This window comes from Phoenix dactylifera, chromosome 9 (genome assembly GCF_009389715.1).
Source record: "Phoenix dactylifera cultivar Barhee BC4 chromosome 9, palm_55x_up_171113_PBpolish2nd_filt_p, whole genome shotgun sequence".
In the NCBI taxonomy this organism is placed as follows: Eukaryota; Viridiplantae; Streptophyta; class Magnoliopsida; order Arecales; family Arecaceae; genus Phoenix; species Phoenix dactylifera.
The window spans coordinates 11,307,668-11,325,923 of NC_052400.1; the positions used below are offsets into that span (position 1 = coordinate 11,307,668).

The 18,256-nt window shown below is 36.4% G+C and overlaps 1 protein-coding gene across 6 annotated transcripts; it reads left to right on the forward strand.

The window, feature by feature from the left end:
• The first annotated feature begins 9,731 nt into the window (after positions 1-9,731).
• Positions 9,732-18,100, forward strand: LOC103700793 (myosin-11-like). Of its 6 annotated transcripts, none has more exons than XR_005513295.1 (5): positions 9,732-14,687; positions 15,255-15,721; positions 16,206-16,313; positions 16,402-16,544; positions 17,414-18,100. XR_005513295.1 is itself a non-coding variant. In XM_039130018.1 (5 exons), the coding sequence occupies exons 1-5, from the start codon at positions 10,158-10,160 to the stop codon at positions 17,565-17,567; spliced, it is 5,061 nt and encodes a 1,686-aa protein (XP_038985946.1). In that variant the 5' UTR covers positions 9,732-10,157; the 3' UTR covers positions 17,568-18,100. The 6 variants fall into 6 exon arrangements, 5 of the variants coding, with proteins under 5 accessions (XP_038985946.1, XP_038985948.1, XP_017696771.2 ...); XM_039130018.1 differs by having other exon boundaries at positions 15,255-15,380; XM_039130020.1 differs by lacking the exon at positions 17,414-18,100 and having other exon boundaries at positions 15,255-15,380; positions 16,206-16,211; positions 16,294-16,313; positions 16,402-16,543.
• Positions 18,101-18,256: the final 156 nt, after the last annotated feature.

Below are 18,256 nucleotides of genomic sequence, written 5' to 3' on the forward strand. Positions count from 1 at the left end.
AACAGCTCATGTAAAGTCCTAAACTTTTTGTTTTTAATTGTCCAAATTTGGTGGGAGTGGCCTTTATCTATCTATCTATCTATCTATATATTGTTTTTGGAATTTTCTTTCCAAGGGTGAAGAGGAAGGATGGAATTTGAGAGAGTTTTTCAGCAAAAGACTTTTTGGAGCATTACTTCACACACCATATTGTTATGTTATTTCTGCGAGCTCAATCCAATTTTCCAAGTGCTTTCCTCCATGTGAATTATTTAGACCAAATTCATCAGCTTAGCAGTGAATCAGTCTAACGACAATAGAATATATAGAAAAAAAGAGATGCAAGCGGAAAAGAAACAAAATAAAAAAGGAGCAATACAAATATATCCCTTTGTGGTTGCTTTGGTCCTGGTGGACCTAATCCAACCAATAATTTCACCTCTTGTATACAAAGCTCGCTGCAAGTGGGTCAAGCATATGAGAATCAAATGGGGACGTGCCTAATGGGTCTTGCACCTAGGCTTTGAACTAGTTAATATAGTGTTTAGAAAAATTAGGCATGGCTCATAAGGAGTGACCTGATGTTTAATATAAATTACAACTAATTTTGTTAATTGGTGAGAGTTGTAATTTATTTTGTACCCCTGGTTGATCCTGGTTAATTTGTGTGGAAGCTATTCGTTACAAAATATTTTGATTAGTTACCTGAGCCGATTTGTAAATATGGATCATGAGATTTTATCTGCAATATTATCAAAATATTGGTATCAAAACTCCCTTTCTTTAATTACGCTCCAACTGTGCATTCGTGCTTCTCTCTCCTTCTCTAGGACTTTCTCAGGATTTTTTTAATTAAAAAACTCCGTACATGATCTTATCGTCACAACCGTCCTGTATTTTTTATTATTTTTTTTAAAAAAACAAATCTATCGATCTCATGCTATAAACTGGAGTCACGTGATCTTTGTCCCTAGACGACTGGGTTTTCCGCAACAGTCCACGTGTCTGTTTCTACTCCTCCCGCTCACTTTAACCGCAACCACTTTGGGCCCACGAATCCCTCAAGCCCATGTGAGATGCTCCCGCGTGCACTGCAACCGCGAGTCGCGCAATAAAATCGGAAACTGTTTTAATTTTTGAAAGCTAAAAATATTTATTTTAAAAAATAAATATCATATTATATTGTTATACTATAGTATCAATATTATATTATACTATATTGTAATACTATTATGCAGAATAATAATATTTTAATATGTAATAATATATAATATTATATTGTATTATACTTCGATATGAAATACTATGCAATATTTTTTATTATTATTTTATAATATCAAAAGTATTTTTTTTATTTTGATTACAAACTTTAAGACACTTTAAAAATATAGTTACCAAATATTAAATAGCTTTTTTCTACAAACCCTACCTCCAAATGTTCTACTTTCCAAAAACTCTATTTTTAAAAGTTTTAGAAACTCTAAAAACTCTTTTGCCAAGTGCAATTCTAAATAAAGCCTAAGATGGTATACGATTAAGAAGACATGAGCAGTTTTAATATCACTGTCTGGATTAAATAATGAAGCAGAAAATGGATACATATACTACTGATTAATATTTACGGTAGTTTTGTACAGTCTCCCGTTGTATAATTAATCCGTGCTAACTGTTAAGTAAGCTTATTGGTACGCTACATTACTAGATGCATGACATGTGCTTGATAAAATTTAGCATTGGATAGTTGATTCAATTCTCTATTTTGAATTATCACAAAAAATGTTTCACGCCTTCTCAATACACTTTCAATACTTGTATTTCGTAACCAAACCTTTATTTATTTATTTTTTTTAAACACCAGCAATTTGTTCCAAGAATTAGATCTGCATGTACATCGATGTTAACTTCCTGTTTTCATCCAGATCTTACAATTTTCCAGTGAAATACTACAAGGACATCCATACTTATAAGGAAAAAATACGAAATTTGCCATATTCTCCAAAATTAAATGTCCATGTCAATTATAACGGTTAAAATAAAAACTTTTATCCTTAGAAGGCTTAATGCTTGTGAGCTGGATCACCTGTTTTAAAAGACGAGACTGTCCCATTACTTACATATACCGTTGAAACTGCACTTGAAAGGCTCCTAATTTCGTATCTAACACAAATTAAGAAATCAGCTGCAGATAAATATTTTTTTCTCCCTTCTTTCCCACTAATAAGTATAACCTGATCATTCTGTACTTTTGTACCATTTTTTCATACCACACATTCTTATTTCTGTATTTTGGAAGAGTATAACTAGCAGACTTAAATACTTGTTAGGAAATATAAAGTTAATTTATAATATTTCTTTCTATCAACATGAGATCAATCTTGTCTACTAAATCTATATTTTTTAATTAACATGAGTGATTTATGTATTATGTGGACTCATTTGATTCGTGGAAATAATATTTTTTTCAGAAAGTCAATGTTTGGATATATGATATCTGAAAAAATAATTTTTGCATATTTGATTTACTATGAAAAAAAGACATATTGCAGACGAACATTTACATTTTTACCAAAAATTATAAAGTATTTATTATATTTTAATAAAAAATTATATCTAAAAACTTAAGAATATATTTAGAAAAAATTATCTTAATTTTTAGCTGATAAAAATTAAATATTTCTATTTTCCATATAATTTTTTTCCCATAAAATATAAAAAATTTATTTTTACAACAAATTATTTTTCTATTTTTTAATATAAAATTTCAACTAAATATATATATATATATATATATATATATATATATATATATATATATATTTCCAAATACCAAACTCTTCTTCCACCTTTTACCATCTCTTCCCACAGACCAAACGAGTTTAACTTGTGCAATAAAACGAGCTTGACAGGCCTTTCCTCGATTCTGGACACTGGTCAGTCATTCATTTACATCTTCTACTTCTGCCACTCTCGTTTTCCGGAAGGTCTAGTTCCTTCAGCAAGGGTGTGATTACAAACAAAAGGGGGTGACAGTAGTACCGTAAATTAAGCCACAGCATGTCAAATTTGCCTTCCTTTCTGCGAGAAAATTACGGGCTTTGGCGGGACGTCGTTGTCTTGTCCCCTCCCTCTCGTGTACGTACGCCGTATCTCCTCTCTCTCCATCCAAAACCTTCGCACCAGGTCACCCATGGCGAGCTCGATCGAGCCTTAGACTTCCCTTACGAACCACGGGAGGCGAGGCCCCAATGCCCCAAAAACCTAGCCGCATTTCCTTTTCCACCGGCCTCTCGAGCCTTCTCGAGGACGGCTCCATCGCCCTCGGTTGATCTCAAAGCACTAGATCCGGGATTAGGTACTAGCGCGGCGAGCTGTCCCTTTTTCTCCACTCTCCCTCTCCACTTGTAGGGTTTCAGTTTTGCTGTCCTCCTGAATCTAGAGGGATTGTTCGGGAAATCCAGCCGCGGTTGCGGGCGTCTCAGGTTTGTGTCGGGATTTTGAATTCGTTGCTGGGATCGCACTGCTGGCACTCTAAGTTTTTGGATTCAGTGGTTGTAAGTTTAATTTGAGGAGTGTTTAGGTGAGATTCTAAATAAAGAGCTCTTTTTGACTTGCATTAGATTCTGTCATAGGGGAAAAGTTCCGAGCTTTCATGGAGAATCATTGCATTCTTTAGTCTGTCGGACTGATTTAGTTCTTTTGGTTCATTCCCGTAAAATTTGAGCTTCTTTGGGGAATCATTTTGCGGGATCTGATCAGAATTCGGGTTCTGTCAGATGTCGTTTCTCTTAATGAGTTTACCATTCTTTGGTTTTCTTTTTTCTCTTTTTTTGCAAGCAATATCATTATTTAAGTTTCGGAGGAATGTTGCATTTCTTGAGCAGTTCAGTGCGAATTTATCTTCTGGTTTTCTCACTTTTTACTTGCGTTCAGTGTATTTACATGGATCGATCAGAAATTTTTGTTGAATTTCAAAATTATTGTTCAAGTATAAGGGTATAAGGGTTCAGAATGTTGATTTGCCCTTGTTTTCTTGCTTTTCTAGAAAAGAAATGGGCTTCATGGTCTTGGTCGTTCGGTTCATGGGAGATAATTAAAGAGGAAAGGCGGTGTTTTTAGCTGTTAAATAGCTGGTTCTGAGACAATGTCGAGGATTCCTAAGTGGACGGCTGAAAAGACAAAAGTGAAAGCGGTTTTTCGGCTACAGTTTCATGCTACATGCGTAAGCTCTGCCTTTACACAATGGCTTTTATTTGTTTTTCTTTCATATTAATTTAATTGTTTGTTAAGTCTCAAAAATTGGGCATGTATCTTTGTTCACATGCAATCTTGTTCTTTATCCTTTCTTTTTATTCTTTTATCAAGTGATCACACATGCACGTGATCTTTCTTTAGTTGATTCTTTACTTGTTCATAGACCTTCAACGGTCGCGGAAGCTGTATTTGAAAACTAAAAGATCCCGAGACTTTTTTTTTTTACTATTTTTGGTTAAAAAAACATCTTGGGCTCAAAAGATTATCTTTCAAATTTTCTTTGCTTACTTTTTCCTCATCGAAGCCTTACTATATATGGCAATATTTGAAGTGCTTTTGTGTAGTATCGTGCTAAGGGTATTGTGTGCATTAGAGCCTCAGTCTTTCGAGTATATGAAATTTGAGAAGCCACTGGCTTTTTTGCTTAAATGGTTTGTGGTACTTCAGTTCTTTTCCCTGCTTGCAGCATCTTTATATGTTCGGGTGTCAGCTTACTCACTGGCAAGGAAGGATATATTGATAATTCATCTACATGTTGACACAGCATCGAAGTTTAATTTTGGGTTTAAAGCATTCATTCCCAATCTATCAAATGTTTCTACTGTGAATTTTGGCAAGTGGGTTGGTTCTCCAACTATAGTTTTTGATCAAAATTCTCTCTCCTGCTTCACTAGGTATTTGTCACAGTGATAAGAGCCAGGCAGATTTCAAAAATTATTAAATTTTAATGTCATGCATGTCCATAATATTTTATTATCGACTACTGGCACCACTGACCATGAATAGCTTGGATATTGCCATCGAGATTTTTACTGTTCTCATTGTGAAACAAATGCAGAAACCATGCCTTAATTGGCTAATCTTTCACAGGACCCACCTTCATGAGCTAGAAATATGATATAGAGCTTAAAGATGTATAGTTTTAGAAAGTGCTCTGCTTTACATGCAAGGCATGTCACTGTTATGAAACCATTATGCATTTAGATTAACAAAGTCTGTCTTTTATTCTACTAGAAGGGCTAATGTTCATCATGATCTTCATATGTATTGCTGCCTTGGGAAATATGGATTATGGAATATGGTAATTTAGATCCAGGTTATCACTGGTGCATCCGTTTCTTAATTCTCTGCATGACTTGGGAGATGAAAACAAATTCTCTCTGCTTGTTTCAGATTCCTCAACCAGGATGGGACAAATTATTTGTGTCCTTCATCCCTGCTGATGTAGGAAAAACGACTGCAAAGACAAACAAAGCAAATGTGAGGAATGGAAATTGTAAATGGCCAGATCCAATCTATGAAACTACAAGAATTCTGCAGGATATGAGGACCAAAAAGTATGATGAGAAGTTATATAAGCTTGTGGTGGCAATGGTATTCAACTCTTTTATAGCCATGGTTTTTCCATTTAATATCATTTATAGTGATACTATCACTATTTTTTTTTCCTTAGACTTCTGATCTGAAAAGCTTGTGCTTATATGTTCTTTAATGCTTCTCATTGTCTGAAATTATATGCCTGAGGCGTTTACTAGTAATTAGTACTCACTCCATGTTTCGGTGATCTTCTCAATATAACCAGGGATCCTCTCGGTCTAGTCTTCTTGGGGAGGTCAGTATCAACCTTGCTAACTTTGCAGATGCGCTGAAGCCTTCCTCTGTTGCACTACCTCTTCATGGTTGCGACTTTGGGACAGTTTTACATGTGAGAATGCTCTCGATTTTTGTTCTTTTTCTTTAGTTGCAGATGGTTTTATCCTTTGTAGTCAAATTCTAGTCAAAGAGGAAAGTTTTCTATTATTCATTTCTTAACTTATGATTGATCATCCAACAAGATGTCAGGTAGTGAGACCAAAGCTTGACAAATATTTATTTATATTTGGCGAATGAATTCTTTTGTGTGCTTCTCACTCTGTTTTTGTGCTTAACACTGAAAAGAAATTGCAATTATTAGAGTGTAAGATGTTTTTTTAATTTTCAATCAAGTAATGCCTTTCCTTTCTGTGGATTGTGGAACTATGAAATGGATTGTTAATATATGGTTTCTCTTTCTAAAATATGGTTGTTACTCTCTATTTTAGGTCACAGTACAGCTCCTCTCCTCCAAAACTGGCTTCAGGTACTGCTTCAGTAACAATACAATCTGGTTTTTGGTAATATTAACTACCAGTCTTATGCCTGGTTATGTTACGTCAGAGAATTTGAGCAGCAAAGGGAGCTTAGCGTGAAGAGATTTCAGACAACATCAAGCCAGAGAAATCATGATATGGATGAAAGTGTAGAAGCACTATCAGAGGCAGCCAGTGAACAGATAGACAAGGTTTGGTAATATTTGAACCGCAATAATTGTTAGTTTCAAATTATTTTAAGTTTCCAAGTATCTGCTATTTTCTGCTTTACTTAACTGATGACTCTATCTGTCCAACTGTCTAATTGCACCTTTGATATAAAATTGGAAGAGCACTTCTAATATTCATTGTTAGGTTGACCTTGGGTCTACTCAGAATTTTGCTTGATAAAATTAAGTTTTTTACTGTTATTGATCTACTTAGATAATATTTTTTTAAGAGAGCAGAAGGATAAAAGAATATTCATCTGTAACACAGAAGCTAACCAGAAGAAGGCCTAAGAGTTCATTTAGTGATATCCAACACGTGACATCTTTTTCTCTGATTTCTATTTCACTTAGCCTCTTAGCTCTAGCAGTATCATTGATTGATGGGAAGATGATCGATCAATGCATTTACTTTGAGGGTTCATTTTACTGACTAATGTTTTTCTTGAAAATATTCTCTCTTGGGGAGTTATCTCGAGATTCAGTATAATAGACTTTTTATAATTCATAATTTTGGATGCCTTTTGCTCAATTCTCAAGAGCATATTTTTTACATAACCATCCTCCAATTGCCCACTTAGTATATTCCTTGAAATTATATAATGTGCTTGACATGGTAGGATGGCAACATCCTGTCAATTTATCCTCTATTTCATTCTCCACTACATACAATCAGATGTATATCTTTTGCCTTTTAGGGGAAAAATGGCTGATATGTCCCTCTGACAGTTTTAGTGCCCTCTCCATGAAATGAAAAAGGCATGCAGAACTTACTGTTGTTGTTATCAGTAGAATTGTGAACTTTTGGTATTCTGATACTTACCGTCCATTATGCTTATGCTACTGGTAAAGTTATGCAGGCAAGATTATCATGACATACAATCTGATGTTTATTAGTAGCATTTGTGCAATTATTGGAGTAGATAATGTTATCTGGCTGCATCAAACTTCTAGATGGACTAGAAGTGCATTTTGAAGGGTTTAAAGGACTTTTTATTAATTAAGAGGGGGTCATTTTTGGTGTTTTCTTGAACTTCTAATGGGACATATTATGGTGATATGTGTATGCCCTAGGGGTTGTTTAGTAGAGAACTGAGCTTACAAATATTGCTGGTCGGCAAGGTGGCTAAAATGATTAAACAAGTATTACTATCTCGAACCCTTAAGCAATAAATTTTTGATGTGTCTAAATGGACTATTAAACAGGTCAATTATTCAAAGTAATGCAGACTAAAAATCAATCCATGCATAACTTTATTGTCACTTGCAGGAGTACGATCAGTGAATAGAAATCTTAACAAATAATAAATACAAGTTTAGGGTTAGGGGTAGTGGTGGTGGTAGTGGTGCAAGAAGCAAAAGAAGGGAAAAAATAAATAAAACTTGATTCATGGGTAGAAATAAATGAATACAGAGGAGAAATCCTAACATGAAAAGGAAGAAGTAGTAAAAGATAGAAATACAGAGAGAATTGGGGGGGGGGGGGGTGAGGGGGGAGGGAGAGGAGATAGACCTTCATCAATGGTTTATTGGAGTGCCTTGCTTATTGTGAGAACAAATGCTAACCTTGTGTGTAAATAGGAGCAAAAGGTCAATTTTCCTTTATCTTACCATAGTTATGTGTACTTATGTGAAACAAATTCTAGGTTGATGCCAAAAAAAGAGCATTGTTGAAATTTTGGGAGTAGAGGTTTAAAATTTATCGTAGATCTGGACCATGTGGATATACTGCTGAAATATGAAAATAAGTTTAGATTTTTCATTGCAGAATCCGCATGGTATTCTATGTAAACTCAATGTTCAAGAAAAGATGAATAATGAGGTTAGGAGAAGTACACACATGCACATACACTTGTATCCCATCTCTTAGGGATGGCCTTGCCTTTAAAAAATGTATAGTTCACGGAGGATTAACACCTACCAAATCTAGAATTAGTTTTAACAATTAATTTAGCTAAATTGATCCTCACTTGTAAATCAGTCTTATGACTAGATGGTGGAACAGATGTGGATACCTTTAAACCCATTAGCCCCTTCAAGCCATGATAACTTGGTTTAAGTGAGAGTGTGAGGTGCTTTTAACATCTCTAGAAGATTGGTCTTAGTGAGAGGCCCTAAAATCATGTCTTTTTTGAGATTAGGAGAGGGCAGTCCTGCTTTTTTCCACCCAATACCCACCTCATCCCTCGAGGGCTGATCCAACTGGAATCGAACCCTTGCCCCCTCATCTAAGTGGCAAGGGATGATACCTTCAAGCAAGGGCTCGATGATCCCAAAATCATATGTCAAATCAATGGATGACAGGATTTCAAGTTAGGACTTGTAAGATATATGACTGTAATTTCATCTAAAATTTGTAAAAATCAAAAGTATATTCTAAACATAAAGATTCAGTTGGGCCTATACCCTTAACTAAGCCCATGTCAGACCATCTAGTCATTGTTGAACCATGAAAATTTCATATCTCCTGGTTTCATTGCTTGATCCTTTAATGATGCAACTCTTCAGTTCCTACTTAAGTATTTGTTATCCTTTTTAGTTCTATATTGACCTTAACATTCTCATTTTATTATTATCTTGTAGTCGTGCATATTCGTCCATGAAAAATGAGGACATTATGTTTTGTTATGGAATTTTTCCCTAGACCAAGGACATGAGGTTATTGTGCCAAATCTAGAATTGCTTGTACAGCTGCCCATTCTGGCTTTATCCATGAATGTGTCTAAAACAAAGAAATGTTCTGGAGTGCAAATTGTAGCTAAGCTGTATCTACTACCATGGCTTGAAATTTCCTGACATTACTCGGAACATGGAAAGCATAAGAAGATAAACATGCATCCTGTATAATCCAGCGCTTATTTTACCATCAATCTTTATTTTTGAGCAAATCTTGTACTTTCATTGTTATTATGCTTTTAAAGATTGAAGAGATATCTAATTCCCTACAGGAAGTGGTTTACTTTCAATCTATAGTTAGGAGTTTCGGGTTGCTCTGTATGGTTACTGTCTCCCTAGTAAACTTGGTACCGGATTTGAATTTGGATGTACTGCCTTCATGGTTTGGTGATCATGAATATCTGCTGAGTACTAATAGCATATAATATTTGGTCACGTTTGCTAATGGTTGTAAATCTTTGTGTCATTTGGAAATAGGTTAGTGCAAGGGTCAGGCTTAGAGAAGATTTTGCAGGGCTTCCTTCACTTGAAGAGGTGGGGGAGTCAAATGAAGATTATGCAGACTCAGCTGCTGGAGTTGATGGTTCATCATATACCGCAGATATTTTATATGCTGAAAAGAATGACATTTCCTACACCCGTGAAATTGATAACTTTAATAGAATAATATCCGGTGATGTAGGTGAGTTTTCCCTTGATCACAGTCAGAGCCCTAGACCTCAGAAAGAGGACCAGCATGGGAGTCGGCTTTCTACACAAGGGAGCAATGATTGGACACATGGGTGGAGTTCAGACTACTCTATTGATAATGATCTAGCTACAGCTTATGAAGAAAATAATAGACTCAGAGTAAGATTGGAGGTAGCTGAGTCAGCTTTTCTACAGCTGAAAATGGAGGCAACATCGCTACAAACACATGACTGATGAATTAGGTGCTGAAACACACAACTTGGCCCAGCAGCTTGCAGTTGAGCTTGCTTCGGGAGAACAACTGACTAGAGAAGTTTTGATATTAAAATTGGAGTGTTCAAAGCTTAAAAATGACCTTGAAGAAATAAAATCTGTTAGAGTCAAGCAGCAAATTCCTGAAAGGAGAAGTCATTTTCCTCTAAAGATGACATATGACTTGGTAGATACTTCATTTGATGACAAGCTTGGGGATAATGTTCTTTCTGCGGATCAGGACTGCATGTTTCATAATTTGCAGGTCCAATGGCTCCAGGATATGTTGATTATTGAGGGCAAAGTTCGAGAAATTCAAAACAAGGCTTGCCTCGGATACTGTGGAAGTGATTTTGATCTTCATGGTGATTTTGAGGTTCTTGAATGTGTTCTCCATAATCTTAAGCAAAGTATTCTTAAAGGACTGGGTTTGGAAAGATCTTGCAGTGACTTTCATTATCCAGAAGTTATGGTTCATGGTATTAGTGTTTCTCACCAAGTATTTCACGAGCATGAGCCTCTCAGGAACAATCCAGCTGCTGCAAACAAGATGGAGGAGAAAATGAGTGAACTCTTACAGAAACTGGAGGACTCCAAAACTGAGAAGGAAAATCTCACCAAAAAAATGGACCAGATGGGTTGCTACTATGAAGCATTTATTCAGGAACTTGAGGTTAATCACAATCAAGCACTTAAGGAGTTGGAAAGCCTTAGAAATGAACATTCTTCTTGTCTTTATACAATCTCTATTCTCCGAGGTCGGATTGGAGAAATGAATGAACAGTTGATGAGGTTTGCTGAACATGAGAATAGCTTAGAATCTCATAGCAAGGAGCTTGAGAGAAGGGCTATTGCTTCAGAAACTGCACTGAAAAGGGTCCGTCAGAACTACTCTGTGGCAGTTGATCGTCTACAGAAAGACCTTGAATTACTCTCTTCCCAGGTTTTGTCCATGTATGAGACAAATGAAAACCTTGCAAAGCAAGCTTTCAGAGATGCTCCCCAACTCTTTTACAAGCATTACCCTGAAGAAAATTCAGAAGAGGCACGCTCATGCACGAACAAGGATCATGTCTTGACTTCATTTCATCAAGAACAGTGCAAGCCAGTTTTTCCTAGAATGCAGGCAGAAACTGGTTCTACAAAAGCCGACCTTGAATCATCTCAAATGCACAATGGTGCATCAGAGCATATCATTTACAAAATAGAGAGCGAAGTCTCTCAGAGAGGCATGCCCACAAATGTCGAAGTGCAACCCAAGGATGAAGCATATGTAAATGGATTTGCATCAGAGAATTTTGGGCATGATACTTCAGAACATGATATTATTCAGGTGAAGAAAGATCTTGTATTTTGCAGCGATCTATCTCCAGAGACTAAGAGAAACAAAGAACTTCCTGAAAGATCCATCTGTCAAAAGTCTAAGCATGATTCTCAACTATCTGATGATGCTGAACCAGTTCAGACTTGTAGTGAAACAGGTGACAACCAATTGGATGATTCAAATGACCTAGAAAAGATGGGACCATCAATTCATAAGCTTAAAGACCTCCTCTTAGAAACAGAAGTTGAACTCTTGGAAATGCATATGCATAACATGCATTGGAAAGTTTTCTCAGATGTTTTACAGGAAACTCTTTGTGATGTATATGATGGGATTAGGCACTTGAAGGACAAGATGGTCGAACTTGTACAGCAACTAGAACATTCGACTGCTATGAATGAATCCTTGATGCTAAAGTTGGCAAATGCCTTAAATGATGCCAGAATAGCGAGGGAGGATGAAGCTAAATGTGTCTGTAAATGTAATGATCTGTCAATGAAAAATCAAATCTTGGAAGCAAAATTGGAAGATGTCTCAGAAGAGCTTCTTGCTCAAAAAATTGCAGAGAATGAAAAATTGATTCTGGAGTACAGAGCTTATGAAAGTAAATCTAAGGCTTTTGCTGAAGAAAGGAAGAAATTTCAAAACTTGCTAAAAGAGGAAAGCCTGCAAAAAAGCAGTCTTCAGAGTGCAATTAGCTCTATGATTGATGACTTTAAAGCATTGAAGGAAGCATTTGATCAGCAGTCCTCTGCAAATGTTGATCTGCAGAAAACTGTTACTTATCTTCAAGAGAAATTGGCGAATTTAGTCACAAATTTGATTCATTGCAATGAGAAAATCAGTGGCTCAGCTTTTGATGGCATAACTCTACAACAAGATTTGGAAAACAAGAATTACTTTGCTGTCTTCATATGCTTTGAACAGTTCCAGAAAGAAGCATGTGAGAAAATACTCCAGTTTCTTCAGGAGAAGAAAGAGATGGAAGAACAAAGAGATATTGCTAAACTTTCACTGCACAAGACGGAATCACAAATGCTTCAAATGAAGCAGATGTTTGAATCTGACTTAGAAGAGATAACAAAGAAGCTAGATTTTTCCAACACACTTGTAGAGAAGCTTCAGCCCGAATTGCAAAATGTTGCAGAGAAGCTAAAGATTAGCTCAGAAGCAGAAGAAAAAAATGCATCAAAAAATAGAGAGTTGTCCTCAAAACTTGCAGTTCTGGAAATTGAACTACAACATGCTACTGATGAGAACAGGGATCTTGCTCAGCAGCAGCTGCTGGTATTTGGGAGTGTCAACGGGGAACTTCAAAGGACTAAAATCAGTCTTATGGATTGCATGCAGGAAAAAAGAGCATTGATGATGTCTATACAGTCTGGAAATGAGGCATCCACCCAGATAGAAAATGAGCTTAGAAGTCTAAAAGAAACCTTGCAATGTACTCATCAAGATCTGCAGATTGAAAGAGGATTGAGAGAGGAATTTGAGGTCGCAGTTACAAATCTTACGTCGCAACTGATGGAGAAAGATCAACAGTTGCTATCTTTTGAAGAACAAAAATCTGAATTGGGCCATCTCAGGAAAAGGGTTTCAGATATAGAAACAACAAATGTTGGATTGCAGCATCTTCTGTTGCAGAATGAAGAAAACCAAAGAAAAGTAGAGGATGAGAATTTGTTTCTTCACCTTAAAGTTTCCGACGCGGAAAATCACTTGGAAGCTATGCTTGAAAACTCATTAGCTGCTGAACTTAAAGTTACATATATGAGAAGTCAATTCCACACCAGGATGCAGGATCTTGTTGGCCACCTCAAGGCATTGGAGAGGGACCGTCAAGAGCTTCATTTAAAGCATACAGATGCTAAAGTCTTGCTTGAAAGACATATAGCTAGTAAAGCACAATTAGCTGATGAAAATGCAAGACTATCAGCAGCTCTGCAGTCATTGAAATCTGAATTTGCAACTATAGTTTGTGAAAAAGAAGGCCTTGTGGATTACATAAACAAATACAGGGCAATATGTACTGAAGATGCAGATAAGAAGGCTAGAGCGGCAACTATGGAAGTTGAGAATCTAGAAAGGCAAAAGTACAAAGATGAAATTTGGCAGCTGAAAAATATGCTGGTCAATTTTGAAGAAGAGATGGATGATTTGAAATTCTCTAGATGCGAGCTAGAAATTATGGATATAATACTCAGATCCAAATGGGATGAACAGCAAAGTCGAATATCATTGCTTGAGGAATTTGTTCATGAGTTGGGGAAGTTGAGAGAGCAAAACAATGAGTGTAGTTACAAACTCTCTGAACAAATTTTGAAGACAGAAGAATTTAAGAACCTTTCTATCCATCTTAGAGAACTCAAAGATGAAGCAGATCCTGAGTGTCATCAAGCTCGTGAAAAAAGAGAGACAGAGGGATCAACATTTGCCATTCAAGAATCACTGAGAATTGCTTTTATCAAGGAGCAATATGAATCTAAGCTTCAAGAGCTAAGAAATCAACTGTACATCTCTAAAAAATATGCAGAAGAAATGCTATTGAAATTGGAAAATGCTCTTAATGAAGTTGAAAACAGAAAGAAAAATGAGTTTGCCCTTGCAAAGAGAATTGAAGAGCTGTCAAAGAAAATCTTGGACTTGGAGACTGAGCTACAGACAGTTCTGACAGATAGAAAAGAATTAGACAAAACTTATGACAGAATGAAGGCTGAACTGGAGTGTACTATGTTAACTCTCGACTGCTGCAAGGAAAAAAAGCTTAAGCTTGAAGCTTCCTTGCAAGAGTGCAATGAGGAAAGGACAAAAATCAGAATTGAACTCGGCTTGGTGAAACAATTTTTAGAGAATATGACATCAACAGAAGATTTCCAGACACTAGGAGACCATAAATCTGTTATTCCCAATGTTGCATCAATTGGGCAACTTTTGGGAGATAGCAGTTCTGGTTCTGGTTTATCAGCTGTCTACCAAGAGACACAAAATTCAATAGGTATCTGTTCTGGAAAAGATACTGCAACTGCCGCTACTATGGATCCATTATATAATGTAGACAGAGACAAACTCCTGACCATGGGTTGCATGTTGAGCTCATGCGGAGATTTGGAAGATGTACAACCAACATGCATCAATGAAAACTTACATCTGACTCATCAATTAATCTCACAGTCCTTGCAGGTAATTTAATTTATTTAAGCCAGAATTTTTCTTTAATTCTTAGTGTTACCAAATATATTTCATACAATTTGGCGAGGCAATGCATAGCATGTAATGTTCTCACCCTTGCTAGAAAACAAAACTCATGCATAGGAATTTATAGCAACATCTATGCGGCTTCCCATAATCCATATCATTTTTTCCAAGTCGGCCCTCACCTACATCAGAATAAGTCACTGTTTTCATGCAAACGGAAAGTGGCTGAATGAATAGAGGGATGTATGTGATATATGATTTGAGGAAATGTGACGTCTTTGTGGGCATCCTCGGTCTTGCATATCCCTCTCAATGCATATTTTTCTGTCACTTGCTTGTTTAGAACATTCTTAAAAATCAAAGGCCAGGGAGAATGATAAAATCGAAAATCATTTAGTCTAAAAAATCCTTCGATATGACGACATCATCACTATTACATGGTTTTGGTTAATGAAAGGTTGTTTTACTTTAAGAGTAGATGTAGAGGTTATAGAACTAGTCAAGTTGATTAGATGGCGTCATCATTATTCCATTTTTTTAATTATTTGATAGGATTCCAAAAGTGCACTTGAACCAGAGGCTGTGTTGAAGAATCATATGGAAGACATTGCTGGTTTCGAGGAGCATGTCAAAGAACAGCAAAGATTGAAGGCAGGCATCGGCCTCCTTCAAAAAGAGGTATCCTGATGTCTAAGAGTTCATTAAATAATTAACCATCCAATTATGATGCATAGCATCATTTGTGGTAGAAGCCCCTTCGCAACATGCTCTTGTTAAATCTGCATCATCAAGATCCCACATGGAGAACATCTCTGGAAATTTCTAATGAAGTCCTGTTTATCCCCATAAAGTAACATGTCAAACTGCAAGAAGTATCTTCTTTTCTGATTCCTTTTTTCTATGTTTCTACTAAATTATTGAAGTGAATTTCTTCCATAAGCAGACTCCTAATGGATGTCAGACTGCAAGCCCAGAGGGGTTCGGAGCTAAAAGTGGGGGCAAATGTATTTACATGAATGGTAGTGAATCTTTAATCAGATGGCTGATCATTACCATCCATGTTAAACTAGGATGCATACTGTTAAAATTGGTTAGTGGAAACTCCGGAGTAGTTTTGGTAGAGGATGAAATGAGGGCCATTTTAGATGTCTAGACATTTGCTGTTTCATCAAGCGGAGAAAACGAGGGCAACTTTTTTGTGATGATTTAGTCATGCAAGATGGACTTCAGATGGCGTAACTTAAGAGGATATAGATTCAGGCTGGAGGATTATAGAGGTGAGAGACATCAAATAATAATTACATGATAGTACGGATAGGAATCCACTTCAGTTTTGGAGGGTTTCAGATAATAAATATTCATGGTTTCAGATCATAAATATTCATGAATGACGAAGGAGGTTCAATATACTGATCCCAAGTGGACAGGCTTAGTCATGCTATTCATGTTTATAGTTATTCTTATTTGCCTTCAGTCTAAGGAATACTGGCGCTGTACTTGCAGCTGGAAAATCTGAAGAATGAGAATTTGTCTTCTTTTCTTCCACTAGAAGATCATCATTTTGATCCATCCCTTCAGTGTTTACGAAGTGAATTATCACAGCTAGAGATGGTGCGTATATTGTGATTGCAAAAAATGAAAAATAGAAAGCACTCTGTATTCTGTCATTGAACAGTTTTAACCAATTCCTCGTGATCAGGCAAATGAACATTTGGGAGGCATTTTCCCTTCATTTAAAGAACTTCCTGGCAGTGGCAATGCATTGGAGAGGGTTCTTGCATTGGAAATTGAGCTTGCAGAAGAATTGCAATTAAAGGAAAAATCAGACATTCGCTTTCAGAGGTAAATGCATTGCTTTTCTTTGTTGTTGGATTCCCATGTCCTTCAGTTTCAGTGCTTGATCATGGGATTGCATATTTCCTTTTATTATCCTTTCATTCCATTTTCCAAGCATGCTCTGCTGTTGTTCATGCATCTCCATGTCTCCTATTTAGGGCTGTCAACTTGATGCTAAGGTTTAAAATAACATCCTTTGGAACATTAAGTGGCTGTTATAATGATTTCAGGCCCCCTCTAGTATGCTACATACATACATACATACCGTGTGCGCATAATTGTATCATTAAAATATTTTCAAATTTTAAACTTTTATACCAAGTTTTCCTCCCAAAAGAAAGCACCGTCCTTTTTTTAATTAGATATGAAAATAATGCTGTTATTCTTCAGTTACTGTCCGTTCTTTTTCATTATAACGGTAGTTGTGTTTCTAGTAAATAACTTAGAATCACAAAGGATGGGGTAAATAACAGTTGTTATAACAGAAACATTGCTTCATGCTCCCTCAAGACTTATCGTGACTTTCATCCAGATTTTTGCTGTGTCTCTTCTTGCAACCTATCATATGACATCTGCAAACTCTGCCTCATTTAGGCTGACTCTGATCTCACTGTGAGAGGGAGCATTGTTAGAATTTGAGATAGGGCAAGCTGGAGCTGATAACCATGCCAAGAAAGATTTCCACCAAACATTTTTCAAACATGCCGTAGTTGCTAATTTTGGGATCCTCATCCAGATTGAACTATGTTTTTTCTTGCCTCAAGTTTCCAGATGCAGCCATATAATCCATCAGAGTTCCTATGATGCCAAATTACTGCACACTCTTGATAGCTTACATGCATCATACTCATGTTTTCTTCCTTTGGTTTATTCAGCTCATTCTTGAAGCAACAAAATGATAAAGCAGCAATATGCCAGAGCTTCAGAGACATCAATGAACTAATACATGACATGCTTGAGTTGAAGCAGAGGCATGTTGCTGTAGAAACTGAGCTGAAAGAAATGCAGGGGTCGATACTCGCAGCTTAGCCTGCAGTTTGCTGAGTTAGAGGGAGAGAGACAGGAGCTTATAATGACACTCAAAAACAGAGTACCTAAGAAATCATAACCCTCTATTGGTTCGCAAGTGCCAGGGTGGACCAAGCAGTGGCAGCCAATATGTCACTAAGAGTCACTACCCTTTTCGGGAAGAGAGAATATGACAACTAGAACAGCCTCCATCTTTGTATGGGGATCAGGGCAGCAGTGAAGCAGGAGATATATATGTATATATTTGAGTATAAGCTTGGTTTTGAAGCATCAAGGGCAGAGCTTTTTCTTGGGTTGTGAATAAGATAAGCTGCTGCATGTCTCAGTTGTGTCCAAATGTGATGATTAATATGTTCCAACAAAAGCATACGACTGATATATGATTCATTTCTTGTATACCTCATGTAATTTCTTGTATTTTATAGCACATATAGAAATTCATTATTGATCTTGTAGCAAGTAAAGGATCTGCAGTTTAATTTGCTTAAAAATGTCATGACTGGTGCTTGCAGTACTGCAAGGACTTTCTGTTATAGGGTACTAAGAGATCAGTTGTAAAACCTTGATTTATAAGATATTAAGTGTAGAGCTCCAAATGAAAGAAACAAAGGAAATAAGCTTATCAAATAGCCATAAACGATAGATAGAAATTCATGTGACCATAAAATTCTTGTTTTATACAAGGAGAA